Source organism: Equus caballus, chromosome 1 (assembly GCF_041296265.1).
Source record: "Equus caballus isolate H_3958 breed thoroughbred chromosome 1, TB-T2T, whole genome shotgun sequence".
Lineage (NCBI taxonomy): Eukaryota > Metazoa > Chordata > Mammalia > Perissodactyla > Equidae > Equus > Equus caballus.
Window position 1 is genome coordinate 130,621,982 of NC_091684.1, and position 22,498 is coordinate 130,644,479.

General features: G+C 38.3%; 1 protein-coding gene across 6 annotated transcripts in view; it reads right to left on the bottom strand.

Annotated features, from left to right (window-relative positions):
- PEAK1 (pseudopodium enriched atypical kinase 1) overlaps positions 1 to 22,498 on the bottom strand; it is a 296,044-nt gene that overhangs the window by 25,587 nt on the left and 247,959 nt on the right. For all 6 annotated transcript variants that reach the window (XM_023653109.2, XM_023653081.2, XM_070232875.1 and 3 more), the window contains 2 exons: positions 16,245 to 16,438; positions 766 to 1,511 (listed from right to left, as the gene is read on the bottom strand). In XM_023653109.2, coding sequence (XP_023508877.2) covers positions 766 to 1,511; positions 16,245 to 16,438 — 940 coding nt within the window. The remainder of the gene's footprint in view (positions 1 to 765; positions 1,512 to 16,244; positions 16,439 to 22,498) is intronic.

Sequence of the window (22,498 nt, forward strand, 5' to 3'; positions counted from 1 at the left end):
GAATTCTTGATGTTAATAATTTTAGCCCTCTTGAAAAAGTAGGTTGTCTGGAATGGGTGCAATACATTTAAGAAATTAATATGTGATCTAATGGACAAAGTGTAGGCTATGGAGTCAGAGAGATCTGTGTTTAAATCTCAGCTCTACTAATTGCTAGCTGTGTGACCCTAAGGAAGTTAGCTTACCTCTCTGAGTTTTACTTTCATCATCTGTCAAATGGATAAAAAGACCTTAACCTCATAAAGTTGATGTGAAGATTAAATTATATAACACTAATAAAGTTCCTGCACATCAACAAATATTGGTTATCTTCCTCTATAAAAATGTTTCTCCAGGAAGCAGAGGAGTATAGAGCAGGGGTAGACAAGGGCCTCTTTTTTGCTAGAGAATAAAGACAGAAACATGGAGTGGAAGTCACATTAACAGACCTCATTTATATAGGTAGCCTTTGCAAACAATCACAGCTCAAGGATTACCTACTTTAAGAAGACTTCTCTGACCTCTAGAGTCTGGGTGAGGTTCTTCTAAGCTCCCCCAGAATTCTGTTTACCTCTGTCTTAGCACTCAGTATACTGTGTTATAAGTCTGTCTCTTTACATGTCTGTTTTCTCCTCTAGATAATAAGCCCCCTGCTTATTACAATATTTGGTGTAAGGTAGATGATCAACAACTTTTTGCTAAATGGAGGCATGGAGGAAAGAACAGACCCATCCCAATAACAGTGATTTGGATAAGGTTAAAGTCAGATTTATAATATTTCCTTACCTTGACTGCATAGCTATTAAGTGGATCTTTTGCATATGAGGCTGTGTAGTAAACTGCATCACCTGCCTCACAACATGGCTTGTCACTGGTTAGCCTGAAGTCCGACCAGCTGTCCACCCCAAAACGGAGCTCGTCTTTCTGCCCAGCCATGAAGAGGTCTTCGCATTTAATAGCCAGTTTCTTCAAGGCATCTGTATGAAGGCTTCGAATTTTACCCACGACTTCTTCCCGATTCTCAAGTCCTCGATAAAGTGCTTGTCTCTGTGGCTTCTGGATGCCTCGGCCCTGTCTGCAAGAGGGACCACGTCGGCTGGACAAGGACTCCATGCTGTTGGAAAATCTATCCTTAATACTTAGAGTAGTTAAGCTGGAGATGCTGTTTGCTGCTGAAGGGACAGGTCTCTCCTTGTGCAAAGGTCTCTCCAAGGAGTCATAAGACTCAATGTCCAGTCCCTTGAGTTCATAACTGATGGAAGAGCCAGCACTGCTGGCATCCCAGTTGGGGTCGATATCATAGGTGGGATTAGCCAAGACACAAAGACTCGTTTCCATGGATTTTTGGAGGTCTTTGGAGAGTGGTTCTGTATTGGCTCTTATGATCGTTTTCTTTGGCAGTGGGGGTGGTGTAGGTTGGGAAGCATTAGGTACTTCTTGGTCAGTTTTCCCACCAAAGGCAATGGCATCATCCAAAGCTCCCTTAGGCTGCCGTGGATGCTTGGGAGGTATCATGGCTGCTCTAGATTGCCCTGTATTATTTTAAAAGAAAAAAAAGAATAAGTAAAGTTTCACTCTTGTTACATAATTGAAACTTAAGCAGAAATAAGTGAGGTTGCCATGAGATTGTAAGAAGTCAATGCCTTCATTCAAAATAGTAGAAGAAAACAATCAAAGAACACATAGCTAAACATTAAAGGTAAGAATCCAAGTCTTGGTGGGAGCAACAAATGTGAAAAATGTCTCAGCATTTCTGTGCCAGAGGAACAGGGTGATGGGCTTTGTTTAAAAAAAAAAATCCAGGGGCTGGCCTCAGGGCCTAGTGGTTAAGTTCAACACGCTCCACTCTGGCGGCCTGGGTTTGGTTCCTCGGTGTGGACCTATACTATTCATTAGCAGCCATGCTGTGGCAGTGACCCACAGACAAAACAGAGGAAGACTGGCACAGATGTTAGCTCAGGGTGAATCTTCCTCAAGCAAAAAGAGGAAGGTTGGCAACAGACATTAGTTCAGGGTGAATCTTTCTCAGGAAAAAAAAAAAAATCCAGATTCTCCACTCCTGCCACTAAGTGTGCTGTATTTACTATACTAGAATACTAAGGAGTGACAGAGACTCAAATAATTGCATGTGACAGAGTAGGGATAATAGCATTTGTGGATAAAGAAAATATTTGGGAGTGTTATTAAAAACAAATAAAACTAGCACTGGGATCACTAGACTAGTGATCAGAAGACACTATTTTGTTCTTTTAACTTTGTTCCAAAGTTATGTTACATCGTATACAGCACTTGCCACTTTTAATCCAACACATATGAATACAATTTCATAAACCATGTTATTTTATTTCACTAAAGAGATTCCGGCACTGCTTAAACTGTTCTATGTATAAGATTACTGTGATTGTGGTAAAGGCAACAGTGTATAGGAGCAGTCAACAGCTGTTCCAAAGATCATCCACAAACTCTTATGTGATTCTATTTTATTTTGGGGGGCATATAACCTATGATTTAAGAGATGTGACTTTTGAATATCTCTTACAAGCCTGATAGCCAATCATCTCTGCCTCCTTTCTACCATTTATGCTTTTGCTGTTAGTGCTGTGCAGTAAATTGTGACTCCTTAGCAACCCTGTGTACAGCAGAGCAGAACCCTGCCCAATCTTTTTGCGCCATCCTCTCACCTTCTGGTGGTGTTTCAAACAATGCTCCACTGCTATTCATAGGGGTTTCATGGTCAACTTTTTCAGAAGTAAGTGGCCAGATCCTTCTTCCTAGTCTATCTAGTCTGGAAGCTCTGCTGAAACTTGTTCAAGATGGGTGATCCTGCTGGTATCTGAAATACTGGTGGCATAGCTTTCAGCATCATGCAGCTGCCCCAGTGTGACAGCTGACAGATGGGTGGTGTGGTTCCCTAACCGGAAAACAAACCTGGGGTGCAGTGGTGAAAGCATCAAATCTTAACCACTAGACCACCAGGGCAGGGTAGTATTTATGCTAAGAATGAAATAAAACACACATGTGTGATCAATGATACCTTCCATGCTTACTGTATAATGGGGAAGGGGCATTATTTTTTTAAAGACAGAGAAATATGCCATAAAACTTTTATAAAAGCTATTAAAATTAGTAATGTTATTAAAATGGGGCCTCCACTCAGTATTTCAGAGTTAAAGCATAATGCTCTGTTATGGGTTGAATTATGTCCTCTCTCCCAAAATGTTGAAGTCGTAATCCCTCTCTGGTCCTTGTGAATGTGACTTTATTTGGAAATAGAGTTTTTATAGAAGTAATCAAGTTAAGATGAAGTCATTAGGGTGGGCCCTAATCCAATATGACTGATGTCCTTATAAAAAGAGGAAAACATCATATGCAAACAGACACAGGGAAAACACTATGTGATAACAAAGGCAGAGATTGGAGCAACAAAGCTGCAAGCCAAGGATGCCAATGATTGATGGCTATCACCAGATAGATGCTAGGAAGAAGTAAAGAAGGATTCTACTCAGAGTCTCAGAGGGAGCATGTCCTTGCTTACACCTTGATTTCAGATTCCCAGCCTCCAGAACTGTGAGAGAATAAATTTCTCTTGCTTTAAGCCACCCAGTTTGCGGTACTTTGTTACAGCAGTCCGAGGAAACTAATACATGCTCCTACTGATGATTAGAACAGAAGGTAATGGATGGTCCTGAGGATGATAATGAATAATTATGGTGTTTTTAAAAATTAAAGTCATGTCCTTGTAGCAATGCCAAGGGTAAGGACAAATATAAACTATGATTGTAATAACAATATATTCCATTTAACATGCATAGAACTCTCTTCAAGAATACCTAAGAGTTTATACAAACAATGACAATGTATACAGCAAACCTGAGGTTCCCCTTTCTCCACCAATGGCATGAAGCAATATATATATTGTTTTACAAGGAATAGAGCTACATTACATACAAACATAAACAAAAAAATATGTATATATAGCCAGCATGAGAATGAGAGAAAGAATATGAGAATGATAAGCTCCAAGAGGGCCAGGACTTTTGTTTTATTCACTCTTGTATCCTCTATGTCAAGAGCAGAGCCTGTATATAATAGATGCTTGATAAATATTTCTCGAATGACTAAAGAAATAAATATTTAGGGATAAAAGAGAAAAAGTGGTAAAATTGTATAGCTACCTATGACAAGGGAAAAAAATGACTCAGTAATTTAAAAAATTCCAATAAAGAAAAGTCCAGGACCATATGGCTTGATTGATGAATTCTACCAAATGTTTAAAGAAGTATTAACACCAATCCTTCACAAACTCTTCCAAAAAACAAGAGGTGAGGGAATACTTCCCAACTTGAAATCTATGAGGCCAATATTAACTATATAAAGACCAGATAAAGACATCATGAGAAAACTAGAGACTAATATCCCTTATAAATGTAGAAACAAAAATCCTCACAAAATACTAGCAAACTGAATCCAGCAACATACAAAAATGATTATACACATGACAAAGTTGAATTTACCCCAGGAATTCAAGGTTGGTTTAACATCTGCAAAATCAATCACTGTAATATACCATGAACAGAATAAAGGGGGAAAACTCACACGATCACCTCAATAGATGCAGAAAAAGCATTTGGTAAAAGCCAACACCTTTTCATGATAAAAACACTGAACAAACTGGAAAAAGAAGGAACATTTTCAACCTGATAAAGGGCACCTACAAAAAACCAAGAGCTAACATCATACTTAATGGTAAAAGACTGGATGTTTACCCAGAGATCAGGAACAAGACAAGGACTTCCATTTTTGTCACTTCTATTCTACACTGTACTGAAGGACTTAGCCAGGGAAATTAGAAAAGAAAAAGAAATAAAAACATCCAGATTGGAAAAGAAGTAAAACTATCTCTATTCATAGATGACATAATCTTGTATGTAGGAAAGCCTAAGGAAACCACAAAAAAAACCAATTAGAACTAACATAGCAGTTCAGCAAGGTTGCAGGATACAAGATGAATATGCATTTCTATACACTATCAATGAACAATCCAAAAAAAGAAAAACAATTCCATTTACAATATCATCAAAAAGAATAAAGTATTTAGGGATCAATTTAATAAAAGACGTGTCAGGACTTGTACACTAAAAACTACCAAATCACACTGAAGAAAATTAAAGACCTAAATAAATGGAAAGATATCTTAATGGTCATAGATCAGAAACTCAGTATGTTAAAATAGAAACACTCCCCAAACTGATCTAAGGATTTAATGTCATGCTTATCAAAATCCCAGTTGGTTTTCTTGCAGAAATTGACAGGATGATCCTAAAATTCATATGGAAATACAACGGATCTAGAGTAGCCCCCAAAAAAATCTTGAAAAAGAAGAACAAAGTTGGAGAACTCATATTTCCCAATTTCAAAACTTACTTCAAAACTATAGTAATCAAGATTGTGTATACTAATATAAGAATAGAAATATAGACAAATGGAATAGAATTGAAAGTCCAGAAATAAACCTTTACAATTATGGTCAATTGATTTTCAACAAGGATGCCAACACAATTCAATGGGGAAACAATAGTCTTTTCAACAAATGGTGCTAGGACAACTGGATACCCACATGCAAAAGAATGAAGTTGAATCCCTCCTTCATTCTATACACAAAAATTAACTCAAAATTTATCAAAGATCTAAATGTAAGAGTCAAAACTATGAAACTCTTAAAAGAAAACATAGGAATAAATCTTTTTGATCTTGGGTTTGGCAATGGTTTCTTAGATATGACACTTAGAGCAAAAGCGAAAAAAGAAAGAATAAATTGAAATTCTTTTTTTTCAACTTTTTTTTTTCCTTCTTCTTCATCTTTTTCCCCTCTTCTTCTTCTCCCCAAAGCCCTCCAGTACATAGTTGTATATTCTAATTGTAGGTCATTCTGGTTGTGATATGTGGGACGCTCCCTCAGTGTGGCTTGATGAGTGGTGCTAGGTCTGAGCCCAGGATCCAAACCGGTGAAACCCTGGGCCGCCGAAGCAGAGTGCGTGAACTTAACCACTTGGCCACGGGGCTGGCCCCTGAAATTCTTAAAAATTAAAAACTTTCGTACTTCAAAAGACAACTTCAAGAAAGTGAAAAGACAATTCACAGATTGGGAGAAAATATGTGCAAATCACATATCCAATAAGAGACTTGTATCCAGAATTTATAAATAACTCTTAGGATAAAAAGATAAATAACCCATTAAAACTGGGCAAAGGATGTGCATAGACATTTCTTCAAAAAAGATATACAAATGGCCAATAAGCACATGGAAAGATGCTCAACATCACTATCCATTAGGTAAATGCAAACCAAAACCATGAGACACCACTTCACATTCACTAAGCTAGCTATAATAAAAAAGATGAAGAAGTGTTGGTGAGGATATGGAGAAATTCAAATGCTCACACACTCCTAGGAAGAATCTAAAATGGTGCAATCACCTTGGAAAACAGTTTAGTAGTTACTCAAAAAGTAAAACATAGAGTACCACATGACCCAGCATTTCCAATCCTAGGGATATATCTAAGAGAAATGAAACCATGTTCATACAAAAAGTTGTACACAAATGTTCATAGCAATATTATTCATAATAACCAAAAAGTAGAAACAACCCAAATGTCCATCAACTGATGAATGGATAAACAAAACGTGGTATAGCCACACAAAAGAATATTATCCAGTCCTAAAAAGAAATGAAATACTGATATATGCTACAACCTGTATGAACCTTGAAAACATTATGCTAAGTGAGAGAAGCCAGTCACAAAAGACCACATATCGCATGATTCCACTTACATGAAATTTCCAGAAACAAGTAAATCCAGAGAGACAGAAAGCAGATTAGTGGTTGCCAGGGACTGGTGGAAGGGGAGAATGGAAATGGAGAGTAACTGCTAGTGGGATTCTGTTTGGGATGACGAAAATGTTCTGGAATTAGATAATGGTGACGGCTGTAAAATTTTGTGAATATACAAAAACTCATTGAATTCACCTCTAAAAGGGTGAATTTTATGGTATGTAAATTATATCTCAATAAAGTAAATCAACAATCCAGTCTTAGAAACCACCACAAATTCAGTTTTTAGTCACATCGTTCCATTCCTCTGTGCCCTTAACATTACAAAGGATGTAGGGCCTTGGCATTTATTGCACTCTTCCTGTGATGACAAGGCCTCCCTCCCAGAGTTGCCCCAGCCCTATTGAGCCTCAGCTAATGTGAGAAGTCAGAACCATAGTTTATGTGGAAGATGAGAGAAATATGCTTTGTAACAAACCTTCATTTTCCAGTTGCTGGCCCAGACCTTCAGAGATGATGTGCGATGGAGAAGGTTAGAAGCAGTGAACTGCGCCAGCACCTTATCATCCTTGCTTGACTACTGTGACAGTCTCTTGCTATCGCTGTCTCCAGTTTGCCTCCCTCACCACAGTAGCCATTAGAGAGATTTTTTTAAACACCAAAGCTGATCATGGCACTCCTCTACTTAAAAACTGCTGTCCTTGAGAATCTGGACTTGACCCTGAGAACATAATTTTCTTTGCTCAAGCACAGAAAGCAAGCTTTTCATGACCTAGCCCTGGTTATACTTGTTTGTCCTGTAGTGTTCCACCTTGCATCTTCAGTCAGAGCTACCAAACTGCTTGCAGTTTCTTCAGGACTCACGGCTACTTCATACTCTGTATCTCAGGCTGACCCTTTTCCAGGAATGGTTTCCCTCTCCTCTTATCTTTAAACATTCTGCGTCTGAGGAGAGTTTCTTACTCTACTCCACCTCTCCTTCCTTAGGACCTCAGATATAGCCTGTGAACATTTCTCTCTCATGACTAGAATATTTGCCTTGTATCCCTGTCTGAATTTCCTACTGGTTTTCTCATTGAGGGCAGAGATTGTGTTTCATTTGTAAACCTAGGACCAAGCAAAGAGTCTGGCTGAGAGGGGGGTGGAATGAAGGAAGAAAGGAAGGAGAGAAGGAAGGAAGAAGGAGGGGAGGGAGGGAGGAAGAAATAAATGAAGAAACTAGAAACATGAACCTATTCTCACCCCTTCCAATATGGGCCCAAGAAGAGGCTTTATGGGGTGCCATTTTCTACCCATTTCTCCAAATTAGAACAAACAAAAATAATCATGGATAAGGAAGGAATGAAGATTCCAAAAGTGTTTTCTGTTTGTTTGTTTTTTTAAATTACCTCAGAACTGGCAAGTGAGATAAGGTCTATCACCATCAGTAGCTCTTTAATGCTTATCAGAGGAGGTGGAAGAGGGCCGATCATGCCACTTTCCACTACCTATAGAACAAAGTCCAAACTCCTCAGCAAGTTGGTCAAGTCTCTCAGTCTTATCTACCACTATTTCTCATCAACCCTCCCACTTGAATCACTTACTTCCTGTTCCTTTGATATGCACTGTTTTTATTTTTACATCTCTGCCTTACTAAAGGTGTTCTGTCCTAAGCCCAGTTCAAATGGCCCTTCTCCACTGAAGCCTTCCCCACTCTCTACTCCCTATTTTCAAACTGGGAGCTACCACCTCTTCCTCTGTGTTCTCTTATCACTTTTTTCTCTAACATAGCATTTCTAGCCTTTTATAACGTCTGTGTATTTTTTGTCACATTCCCTCAGAACCTGGTGTGGTGTGAGACATGCAGCAGGTGTGCCATAAATGGCTGCTGGACTGAAGGAGAGAGTCAGCAGAGTTGGTCATGATTCCAAAATGAAAATGAACAGCCAAGGCAGTAAGGAAACAAAGATACTTAATAGTGGCTTCTATTCCCAAACAGCAGGATACGATCTCTTGGGAGCTAAGGAGATTTCCACATAGGAATCAAAAACTTTTGCCTTCCAAATAAACTATGAGCATTCCATGGCCCATGCAAGTAGGTCAAGCCATTCTCCCAAGTCTAAAAGTGTTTGTGTTTTTATTTTTTTCCTCCAAGAAAAACAAGTTCTACTAACTGAATTCCAATCATCTGGGTCAATGTTTTAAATGCTTGGTATCTCAGCTGTTTTTATTTTAAAACTTTTAATCCTGTACATTCCTCTCAAGGCTCTGGGACCAGACACTAAAACTCAGCTTTCAGCAGGCCTGATATAATATCACATACTCTACGTTTTTGTGGCATACTAGCTCTCTAAACAGAAAAAAATAAATTATGTTTTAAATCTTGCCTTGCTATAGACTAAAAAAGTTCTTTTGGACAAATATGTTTGACTAAACCACACTCAAACCTTACTGTTCTCTCTTTTTGAGTTTCCACACTCTATCTCTTTACTTTTTCCCCTGTTTAAAATTCTTCAGACTGAGAGATAAGGCCCTATATCACATCTGCAAAGCAAATGACGAAGGATTAAAGGGGAATAGTTTAATGACACTACTTCAAAGAAGCCAAAAAGGTGTTTAAAACTCCTTGAGAAGGAAAATGATTGATATAAGACTCTTAAAACTTATAAGATCAACATTTTAAAGATGATTGCATACTGAAAAATGCAAACTAATAACTAAACCATTATAGAGATATACTGAAAGGCACTATCATAGGAGACACACTAAGGACAAACCACAGCAAATGTTTGCTTAAGACCTGACAATCACTACAATCTTAGGGTGCTAGAGAATAAAGGCACTTAGTGATGACCCATTTGGACAGTAGCAGTATGCTAATGAGTACAATTAGCTCTTTATTCCAACAAGACAGAAATGTCAAGGTCTCCTGGGTGGTCTCCCTGCCTCCAATAGTAGGTCCCAGAATCATCTTTTAAAAATCCTGATCACGTCCCTCTATTCAAAATTCTTCAGTGGCTCTCCATTTCCTCTAGGCAAAAGATATACTCATTGTGCTATACACATACCATTTATGATCTAGCCTTGTTTTTCCACTCTGTCTCATCTGCCCGACTCTGCCTCTTTTCACTCTGCACTTAAGCTACTCTGAGTTAATTACTTGTAGTTAGTTGAACATTCACTTCTCTATCAAGCTCCAGGCCTTTGTACATACTCTTCCCTCTATCTGGAATGTTCTCCCTTGCTTGTTAATCTGGCAAACAACTACTCCTCTTTCAAGGTCTGCTCAAAATCTTAGTGACTCTCTCCTAGACTCCTCCAGGCAGAGGAGTTCATTAAGCCTTTAAATATCTGCATTACAGCAACTTTCACATGGGTTCTTAAGGGTCCAGCTCCATGTGTGTCTTTGAAGGACCAAGAGTCCTTGAAGACAGTACTGCTATTTCCAACACCTAGTCTGGTTGCCAGGAGATAGTTGGTGTTCCACAAATGTTTACTCAATGAAAGTGTTAAAGCCCAAATAAATGGAATATATCTTTCTATTTAAATTGTAATTTCGATCTTCAGCCCTAATGTTTTTCCAAGCCTCATGATAAGTAATATAGATCAGAATGGGAGGGGAGAGGACAAAAGAAGAGATGATGATCATCTCCAAACTGGGAAATATACACTGGAGTTTATAAATATAGATGCCACACATCACTACTGAGCACCAGCCTTGTCAAATGAGTAGGCCTCTTATTCACTGTACCTAGTACTCACTGTTTATCATCCCATGGCAGCAGGCAACAGCAGCTTAGGAGGAAGAGTCCTAATCTACATGAGCATTATTTCTGTGCTGGGTCCTATCACGGTCAAATATAAGCACCAACAGGCAAACTAGAGGGGACATCAACTTCATGCCAAACGATAAAACAAAGCTGACCTCCAAAGACCATTTCCAGCTTAGCCTCAAATAAAGAGATACAGATACTATTTTAAAGAATGTCAGTGGTGTACAGACTCAAGTTTTGTAATATCTCATAAGTGAAAATCTCTCCAAGAACAGAGATTATTTATTTGGGGTAAGTTATCAATGTAATTCGAATATTGTACTCTGCCAACTAATTCCAGTATATTGGAAACTACTTTTAAATGCGAATGCAGCTAACTTAAAAGATAGGGACACAGCCTATTATTTCTTTTTAAACAGAAATAATTACATTTTTAGAAAGTATAACAAACGTTCAAACAAAAGTTCAAAATTGTCAATCTATTTTTTTTAAACATCCAGATAATTGAAGAATGTGCAATTCTTTTTAATCTTTGGTTCAAATCATTAACTCTGCACTGTGTGGAATAATGTCTAGTACACAGAAGTTCCTCAGTAATTATTTGTTGAGTACATGAACAAATGGTAATGTATTCTTCAGAATGACTGTTTTTAAAAAGCTGCCATTTATGATGACATTATTCTGTAATTACAACATCAAGGCCAGCAATGTATTGACATTCTTTTAAGTACCCCTTAAAATTTAACACTGATGATCAATACACTGCAAAAGGAAGTTCTGGAGACAGAAGACTTTCAGGTGTTTTCTTTCAGTGTTTGAAGGGTATAGCCTTAAGGAGATGCTTCAGGTAAGTAAGATGAGACATGGGACAATTTCTTGTGAGGACATGTAGAAAGGAAACTGAGGTACGGCTTGTATTAGTCCTTAATTAGGAAACCCCTGGCTTAAGCCTCATATTAGAAATAAAAGACTGCTGATTAACAGAACACATAAACTGAGACTTAAAATTTTCCTGCATGAATTTTTCTGACAGCTTGATTTCTCCAACCCAGTAATCTTATAAAGTCAAATGCAAAAGTCATTTTTGGCTCATTCATTCAAACATATTCCTAGCACCTACTGTATGTTTTAGGTAATGTGCTAAGTTGTAGGCACACAGAACAGGAGCAAGCCAAAAATCTATTAAGTCAATGGAGACTTGATAGATCTCCATAAAAAGCAATGTATAGAGTACTCAGTTACAAAGCTAGTGAAGAAGAGCTAAAGTCGCCAACTAATTTCCAACAGAGGAGCAGTCATTACAAGCTACTGACTTTAGCAGGCTGATAAAGTAGTCAGGTGTGCCAGATAAAAAACTAGCGATATTTCTGCTAGACATTTTGAGATAGACATAAGAAACATGGGGAAAACGTTGACGGTCTGATTAAAAAAACATACTATCACTTCTCTGAGAAATTATTTTGGGTGGCAGATACCCTGCTAAATTCAGTTTGGGGTAGATTAAGGTGTCATAGATCAGAGTTTGTTCACTGACCTCATGTCACCATCACCGAGAGTAAAACCACCACTGTGTAAGGGGCAACCCTCTTTTTTTAAGTAGAGCAGAAACTGTATTCATTGGTCAATGAATGGAGGAGGTGGAGCTCATGATCTAAAACAGCTTCTCTGGAGCAATCTTCTTAAGAAGCTGTCAAGTTGCAAAAGGCCAATATGATTTTTGTGCCCACAGAAGACAATACAAATCTCCCAAATAACTGATTCTTTCAGGCAGTACTGTCCAATAGAACTTTCTGTGATGAAATTTTTATTCATATTTTAATGAATTTAAATGTAAATAGCCAGATGTGATTAGTAGCTACTGATCATATTGGATAGTGCAGCTCTAGAATCTAGTTATACACAAAATAAAGTTTGCTTTATTTATGTTAAGGACAAGAAAAAAAGGCACCTGAATTAACCCTGGAGAGTAATCTCTAAGGTGAAAAGAAAAATGTATAGTTTGCCTAAGTTGGTAGCTTTGTGTGGGAACGGCTGGATCACAATAGCTCTTGTTATGCCACAGTGGGGCGATGAGACCATCTCTCAAGGATAGAGATCTAATGGGAGGTTCTGAAGTAAGGTAAACAAGGCCTATTCCAGTTGAGTTTGTCTTTCCTTTTAACTTATTAGTTTTCAGAACTATCTGAGAAATGTGGAAAGTACAAAACAAATCCAAACCACGTCCTGTTGTTTTGCTATAATTAGCAGACCTGAGGGACTGGGTCTGTCACGGTTATGTTGCTATTATTTGTCATCTCTCCTCTGGTCCCTATTAGCCACCTTGGGGTCCTATATCCTGTATCACGTTTCACACCTTCAGTCATTAGTTGTGTAGGCAGCTCACAACTTTTTGGATTTATATTTTGTTGTTCTGCTTACGCAACATTTCTAATAAACATTTAAAATTATTTCCACTTTATTCTACATTTTCTGACTAGCACATCAAACATACTTGAAGGAGAAAGTAACAGTGTATTTTTGGGAAAAAATAAAGGAACTTCACAATTATTAAGCACTTCTATGTACCAAGTACTTTTATCCCCATCAGCCCTACAAACCAGATGTTACTATTCCCTCATTTCCGATGAGGAAATTGAAGCTCAGGAATGGTAAATGGCTGAGCCACAATCATGTAGGTGGTCAATGACACAGCTGTCATATAAAACAAAATATGTCTGATGCCCCAAACCTACATTTTTTTCCTACTATATTAAACTGCTTCCTAAGCCCACTTTACAGTGTAATTTTCAGAAACAAATTCCACAGTGAAAATGATAGTAACCCTTAACTTTCCTCCCTCAAGTTCTTCCATCAGTCCATCCATCCTCTGCCTCATTTGAAAAATAAAAAGAATGAAAGAACGTGGTGTTTATGGAATGGTTCTGGGATATTTAAAAGCATCTAAAGCTATTACATTAAGAGGTTTTGTATCCTCTCAGTTTTTAAACACATGCATAAAATGTTTTTTAAGCTACCAGGGCTTTAAATCATAAGAAATTACCCAAAGGGGTAGTTCAAAATTTCATGCAAATGATTTGCTGAAAGTATTAAAAAAGGTAAGTTCCAAATGCCACTTAAAATAATGGTTCCATTAGGACAAATAACAACAACAGCAAAGCGAAAAATTAAAACAATAAAAACCCCTCAGTTTGTAGAACTGATGGAGTCAACTCTATCTATTACTCAGTTGTTATTTTGCTCACACAGTAAAATCTTTCCAAAGAAGCAATTAATCATGTATCATGCCTTATGGAGTCAAGCACAGCCACTTAGGCACTTAAGGAAAACTAGGCAACATTTTATGAGCATCACATACTTTTCAAAGTAAAGCAATAGGTAGAAAGAAAGATATCTTCTGACTGGGCATCTGTAACCTAGTATTTTTGTACTCTAAGTAATCATAATCTTTTAAAAAATGTCTTAAATTTTGTATCTCAAAGTAGATGACTTAAAAAAAAAAAAAGGGAGACAGCTACAGTCCTTCAGTATTTTACAAGGATTTAGTGGTTATGATTGTTCCAGTCTAGTGGTTTAGACCGACTGGGTTCCAACCTTGGTTCAATCCTTACTGGCTCTGTGACTTTGGGCAAGGCACTCTGCCTCATTTTCCTCATCGGAAAAATGGGGATAATAATTTCTAAGGTTTTTGTGAGGATGAAATGAGTTAATATATGTAAGGCACTTGGAACGTTCATGGAAGTAATGCTCTAGTTTTGCTAAGAATCTACATAGTTGAGAAGACAAATAAAATAATTTAACTTTAATTGATTAATGGATCTTCATAAAGAAGAGAAGCCATCAGATACCACACAATCAGTAAAAATTAGTATATATTTTACTGAGGACATCATGAAAGAAATTTTGGTGCAGTAAGAAAGTCTGAGAGAGAATTCCTGATGTATTATGCTGTTTGAGGGCATATTATAGTAAATAAACAATAATTTTTAAATTTTATAACATGCTCCATAAAACACAAAAGAATGGGCAAAGTTCAGTAATTTACTTGACTATAAAATCCATTCCAACTGGAAAATGGTATGCGAGATAGTTGCTTGGGTAAACTGTAATATGGTCTCCTCCACTCACAAATCATACAGGGCTTTTAGAACTTAGAATGGAAGTCTTTTGCCTTACAGAATGTATTTTCAACTGCATGTGAGTTGTTGTGATTGAGTTTCCTGAAAGGACATAACAGAGCATTTCTCCTACAGTATTACCTCAACCTTTTGGCCTTCTTAAGGATTCCTTTATTTCCAAGTACGCTAGCTGACCTTAGAATGATTTTTCCTTACAATAACCTGATGAAGAAAAAAGACAAAGAAGAAAGGAGATGAGAAACTAGGTAGAAGAATGCTTTGATACTATAAACCACTGGTTTCCAAACAGGTGTAAGAGTTGGTCAGTGGTCCTTAAGAATCTTGCTAGTGCTTTGCATGTGTAGTCCAGCTCATGCTACTCACCTTTCTCCTGATTTCACAGGAGAACAGCACTGAGAAATCCTTTTCCAGCCCCATGCTTTGCTTTTCAGAAGGAAGGAAACTATGGGACACTCAAGGGAGTGGGACAGATCAGAAGTCACTAGGCACTCAAGGAAAAAGAGTGAAGATGATTAGAAAAATGAAGAAACTTTGCATTGGTAGGAACCTTACAGATAATTTAGTTCAATCCGCTTTGTAGGATAGGATTCTCATCATTGCACCTCTGAGAGATGGCCCCTCAGCCTCTGCCTAAACATCTCCAATAATTGGGATCTTACTTCCTTGAATCTGCTTACTCCAAGCCAGAAATTTGAGATATATCATAGATTCTTCACATTATTCATATCCAATTAACCACTAAGCCTTATGTAATTTTGCTTCTTATATATCTCCTAAATCTATCCACTGTTCCCCCTCATACTATCTTTGTCAAGGCCTCTCCCATTTATGTGGTCCTGCAATAGTATCCAAATACCAGATTTTGGGCTAACAAATAGTTCACCTCTAATCCATCCTTGCAGAGCGGCCCGCAGAGTGGATGATCTAAAACACAAATCTAATCACATTATTCTTCTGCTTAAAACCCTTTGATGGGTCACTATCACAAACAGCAAAAAGTCTAAGGTTTTAGCTTGAAATGCATGATCTTGTCTAACTCTCCAGTTCACATTTAAGCAACACCAAATGGTTGTGGTATCCACACACATCAAGCTATTTTGCATCTCCATGCTTTGCTCATGTTGTTGCCTCTGGGTGGAATACTCTTCCTTCCCTCCTTCAACCAGCTAAATCAGTTCAGGAATTACCTCCAGGAAGGCATCTTTTGACACCCTCTCCTGTGTAATATAAAAGATACTCCGTATCTCTATCACTGCAATTATCATATTAAACTGAAATTATTAACAAGTTCATCTCTTTCCCTCCAGGTGAGTCCCTCAAGGCAGGGACGAAGTCAGACCCTTAGCACAGGCTCGTGGTAGCAGGTGTTTAATACATGCCTAGTAAACACCAGAACTTTTTCTGATGTGAGTTAAAATTTATAACTCCAATTGTCCAACTTTTGCTCGATGGAGCAATAAAAACTATCCAGGAAAGTACAGTACTTGGCTAGTGCATAAAAAGCCACAGTTTAAATATTATTACTTATGTGACATTTGCACTTACCTAAGTTGCTGTATGTTGCACTACAGGGATTCATGTCCAGAGGCTCTGAAGTGTCTTCTTTTTCCTCTTCCTTTTCCAGTTCAGGTAGGGGCAATGCTGGTGTGACTGAAGTGCAGCCCCCGCCATCTTGCTTTGCAGCAACAGTTCTTGGATCCCAAGGAGAAAAATCCTCCGTCACTTCATGGGTCACATGACTGAAACAAATCAGACCATTGTCACTGGCATTCAAAGGTCTTGCTAAAATTTGATTTATGGAAGGCATATACTTGCCATAGATGTAAATAACTGGCTCTATAGACACAGCAATGGGTCATAAGCCCCAACATACTTGTTTGAATATAAGGCAGTCCTTCATGCGGGCTGATACTTCTATTTATCTTGATTCATACATACTGAGAATACAGTTTGGTAGATGAGGTATGGTAGCTCAGAGGGAAGCTTGAGAATAACAGGTAAGGAGTGGAATTTTTTTTTAGGTAGGAGGTGGTGATGGTGGTGGTGGAGAAAGCTGTTAGCTAGTTAAGGACAAATATATTCAAGTATTTAGTAAAGTATTTGATATTTACTATTGTATAGTAAATTTGCTAAATATTATATATATTTACTTTATTTAGTATATAGTATTTACTACATACTCAAGTATTTAATAAAGGATCAGGAATAAAGTTGAGATTAGACTATCTAAATAAGGAAGTTAAGCAATTGTTTTAGTAGGTAAACTGAGGCCAGGAAGGTCTTGTTGCCAGGAAGACAGAAGCGTCAATCTAATGCAGCAGGCAAGGCAAAGAGAAAAGAAAGTTCTGCATTCTAGTTAATCATATCTATTAAAATGAATCTGGAGCATCCTGTTGGCCACATACCAGAGTATGGTCATCCATAGCACATTGTTTTCTCAGTCTTGTTTCACTGTTCCCTGCTCATTTGCTTATAGCTATCTCTTCCAATCTTCTCCACTCCCTACCTTGCCTTAACTGTCAATTTTGTTACTATAAAGTAGCAGGGATGGAATGGTCATTAAATGTTAGTGGAGAAAACTGGCCAGTGAGAAAATCTCACTGGGTTGGTCAATGAAATAAACTCAAAATCAGGCATCTTTAATGGTTTCTAGTCCACGAATGTGTTCCTAGACTGTCACACAATTGTCAGCTCTTTTTTTTTTAATGGGCAAAGAAAAAGAAGAAAACATATACTATTACACGTTATTTCTGGATTTTCAACTGGCAGCGAGTCATGGTGACACAAGTTTCTTTAAAAGAAGCACTTTGTGTATCATCAGAACATATATCACCTCTGGATTTGAGGAGTAGAATCTGGAGGAGGAGGAGTACCTTCTTAACCTTTCATCATGGAAATTATGCATGTGCCTGAGCAAAAAAATAAGCTTTGAAGTCCGCTGGATATACAACTTCAAAAATATTATTTCAAAGCTGGCAGAGCCAGAGGTATCTCTATATTGGGAGTGAGCAATGCGCTGGAGGTTTCTTTATGGGATCCAGCTCTCAGGGATAGAAGAAAGGTGGGAAGGAATCACTCCAGGAGCACTCAACAGGATGGTTTATGTAAAGGAGGCCCCGCACAGCAAAGTGTGCTGCCTTTTCATAACTGGCTGCCCTAAGTCATCAACCCAAAAGGATGGGCTCCGAAAAAGCTTGTTTCTCATAATATGGACCATGATAAAATCAAAGTAACAAGGGGCTCTATTTCCATGCATTAGCAAAGACAAAGCAAAGTGACACTTCTGAGACACTCTCAGACACCACTTAGTGTCAGGATTGTAGATCACAGAATAGTTATCAACACGTTTCAGGAGAGGGAAAACGATCTTTGCTGGGCAAAAGTTAATATAAGCCATTTCTGATTTCAAAGCAAGAAATATAAAGTGATTTAAAAATATCAATCCCCCTCGGCAGGAAAAACATTAAATCTCTAGACATTCTCTTCTTAATCTAGAGTCAATTTAAGGGGTTTCCTAAAAAGCTGTTTTTAGCCTCCTAATCTCTGTAGCCTTGCTCTTGCGTTTTCTCTTTCTTCCCCCAATCTCCTCGTTAGTACTAAAAGAAAGCTCTCCTTTCCATTTGTCAAAAAGGATTAGGGAAGGCTGGTTGAGAAACCATGACTCTATCCTTAGGTGTCTGTTTTTCTCCCAGGGATTGGGCTATTTACAACAAGCCTCAGCTACTGTGAAAACCACAGAAAGAGTTGCTGCTATCAACCTGTGAGAAATTCCCCGGGCCTGTTCCCACATACATGAAACACAGCTCCGTCCTCTTAAAGGCTTCTCAAAACAACATAAGGATGCTTAGAAGCAAGAAATATTAAAACTCACCCACTGTACTCACTCACACAATTTCCCATTAAAGGATATTCTACAGGGCCTTCTTCAGTCTGGTAATCATGTTCTGAAGCTCTGATGAACCAGAGAACCCACTGAGTTCAGGAGGACTACAAGTTGGGCAAGATATGAGAGGCTTGAATTCTGCACCTTAATACCATCCGCTGTACCTTGACCTTTACCTTAGGGGTTTGGTCTGGGAAATGTGCCAAGTTACCTTTACAGAGCTAAGCAAAGTGAAAGCTAGTTTTATTAACTCTGTGAGGACCAGGGCAGCACAACCTATATTCTACATAAAGATTAATTTTCATAAGCACATTTTAAATAAGTACACTGGTATATTAAATCACCAATTAAAATAACTGTCAACTATAAAGGACTATGCAAAGAGAGTTGAAAGTAGAATCACACAGATTTGCAAATGGATGTTAAGATGTTTAATCTGCACTTACAGTGACAGAGGTGTCTAAAAGGAAGAATTTTTAAAAATGCATCAATGATATGTCACGTCTTGATGCTTGAGGGAAGAACAGCTCCTTGTATGATTAAAATGGTGAGAGAGAGATACAGAGACAAAGGGAGAGGTTTTGAGAGTCCAAGCTTAGATGTGGGAACATGCTGTGACTAGAAAATGAAAAAGAATCGAGAACAGCATCAGAGAAGGTTGACTCAGTCACCATGTAGAAATAGACAAATAGTCCAGAAAGAAAAAAGGACGTAAAATCTTACAATTAATCTTACGCATATTAATTTTATAAGTGACTGTAATTTTTGACCATTGATTTTTTTAAATGTTTCATATTTAGATATAAAATCAGAAAACCTTCCCAAATAGTAAAATGACACTTTCCAAATACAGGCTATATCTCCTAACAAAATGGTTCACCACCTCTATTTCATTGGGAAATGTTTAAGGTAATGGAGAAAACAACAAAATTCCAATCAGAGAACTCAGGTTCTATTTCCCTATTACTTTTATCTTCTGTACAAACTAGGTGACAACATCAGGAAGGAGATAACGAAGAAAATGAAGATTTCCCCCATTTCATCTATGAGACAGGTGGTAAAAAATTCTTTAAAATAAAATGACAGGAAATCTATTTAATACACTATATCTCAGTACATCTTAATAGCAAATGATGATGAGGGTAACTAGATTTTTTTCAGGGTAAGTACAATTTGATATTCAATTCCTATAAAACAGAATTGTTAACTGATAAATGGCCCACAAAGAGGAAGTTATGGCTTTTCTATTTCTTCTATTTAAACTCATGTTGAAACAATCCGTAGCTCTATAATGCAATGCAGAATGTCTGCAATAACTGTGGCACTGACATCTACGTGCTTGATCATCAAGTTGGGTCAAACTCTGACTTAAGCTGCTCTTTTTCTGGACTCTCAGCATTTGTTCTTCTTTCATGATGGAAGACAACACACGTTTGCCTGTACCTCAAATTCTTCAACCAGTTTTTCATTAATGACCAGTTTTTAATTGAGATTTGGTATATCTGACCTGATGCTTAAAAAATCATGTCACGATCTCCACAAAGACATCTCATTTTCTTTACATGGGGAATGAACTTAAGGTGTTCAAAGGAAACAGTAACATTGTTACAGATTGCCTGTTATACAAACGAATCCCTTGGTAAGGTTATATCTCATGAGTCTGCAATATTCATACATAATTCAAAGCTGCGGAAGCAATCTTCTACAGGAAGCTCACTTGGTTTACCCAGGTGGTAGGATTAAGCATTACACCATCAAATGAAATAATCCTTTTTTTTAACCCTGGAAAACTTGTTCAAGATAGATTTCTGTAAAAATTCTGATAATACCTGAATGTACTTTTTTTTTTTAAAGTTCTTTTTTTAAAAGATTGTATTTATTTCCCTTTTCTCCCCAAAGCCGCCTGGTACATAGTTGTATATTCTTAGTTGTGGGCCCTTCTAGTTGTGGCATGTGGGATGCCACCTCAGCATGGCTTGATGAGTGGTGCCATGTCCACGCCTAGGATCCGAACGGGGGAAACCCTGGGCCACCGCATTGGAGTGTGCAAACTTAACCACTTGGCCACGGGGCCAGCCCCTTGAATGTACTTTTTAAAAAAGGCAAATCAAATTCTACATTAGAACAAATTAAAGGCCTTTATGTATCCAAGTATTTCCAGAATTTCAGTTCAACTTTATCTTCAAATTCAACCACCTTCATTCAGCTTCAGAAGGGATGGTCAATGAAATCAGCCTTCTATACAAGATATCTGCCTCTTGGGGCAAATGGTATTCTAAATTCCCATTTGCCAGCTCTCGTGATCAGCTACAGCTGTCTCTAGTTGCCCAAGACAGCCAAAAAACAAACGTGTGATTTTAAAGACCTCCTTTTACCCCTAAAAATCAGATCAAAGCACATCAGAAATAGCATTTCATGACTTTGTTATTGGTTTCCAGAGCTGCTTATTTCTGGGGTTGCTGGGGATGACGGACTTTTGCAGAAATGGGATGTGCAGTGACACGTGAGGAAGAGAGTTCAAAGTTATCAAATCCCAAACCTTTAATCTTTTGGAAGGAGGGAAAACTCCATTGCTTTCTGTCTCTTTACCTCTAGGACCCCCCACCAATGTGACATTTCTTAACCCTATCTTAGTTTCCAGGTCATCAACTTGATTTTGCTACATTTTCCAATTACTGGCATTCTCAGGTAGAAAAGTATTGTGCCCATTGATCACTATCTTAGTGTCTTCAATTTTCCACTAAGCCTTCTGCAGTGTTTAACTGAAAACTTCAAACTTATTATCCTGAACTGAGATTAACTTTTAACTGAGATCTGATGAGTGCTTGCTAATACGTCTAACATAGTCTGGTCAAACAAAGGTAGCTCTTACTGGTATGAATGAAGCAGCTAGGTCTCAGAAAGGGGAGACTGGCAGCCACGCGCAAGGTCTTGAATAGACTCTAATTTTCAGGCACTCCACAGTTTCTTTTTTTTTTTTTAACAGACGTGAATAGCAAATTAAATGTATCTTCAAGGCACCAGACTGCAAGACAGCAAAGTAGATAAAAACACAGGCCACTGTAAGTCACTGCTGCCTTCATAATACTAAGAAAAATCAGTTTTAAAATCCTATGAAATACAAAGTCAGAATGGCATCTGTGCAAATTAACAGAAAAGATAAATTAATCTTGGAAAAGAGCAATAAAATAAGACTGCCCTTCCCAAGAACAGAGGTATGGAAGTGATGCTGACCCTGATATCAGTTCCTCTACACTAAACCCTGCATATATGGGGTTAAAACCAAAGCACTCTTTCCCTGCTTACTCCCTGGATCCCTAGCTCCAGAATCCACTATCTGCCATGGAGATAAACAGCCAAGGATAACCACCTGGATTCCATATCATCTCCTCCTCCCTGCAAACAGTCTCGAAAGGCCAAACACAGGCTGGTGGGAAAGCTCAGACCAGCAAGGCCACTGACTCCATCCCCTCCCCTCCCCGCCACACACACACACACACACACATCTGCAAACAGCCACATTCCTCACAAACCTTTAAAACCCCTTACCTCCCCTCTTTTGGGGAGACAAGATGAAATGAGACAAATTTGAGTGCTCACTCTCATCTCCCGGCTGATATCACCTGAAATAAAAACCCTTTCCTTGCCATAAGTCTGGTGTTCCAGTTGTTATTTGGCCCCTCTTGTGTCGCGGGTAAAGAACCTATGTTTGTAGGCGGTAACAACCTGGTGAGCCAGCCAGGAGGCTCTTGCCTGTAGCTCTGCGGCCCCAGACTGACAGGGATTTCCTAGGAAGCAGGCCAGCAGCTGCCTAGGTGATTTGCCCTAGGGACTGTCCACAGTACTTTCCATCTGGCTTGGCACCACTGACCCTGGGCACATTTTCTTATGGCAATGAAACAGGCTCTAGATTTGT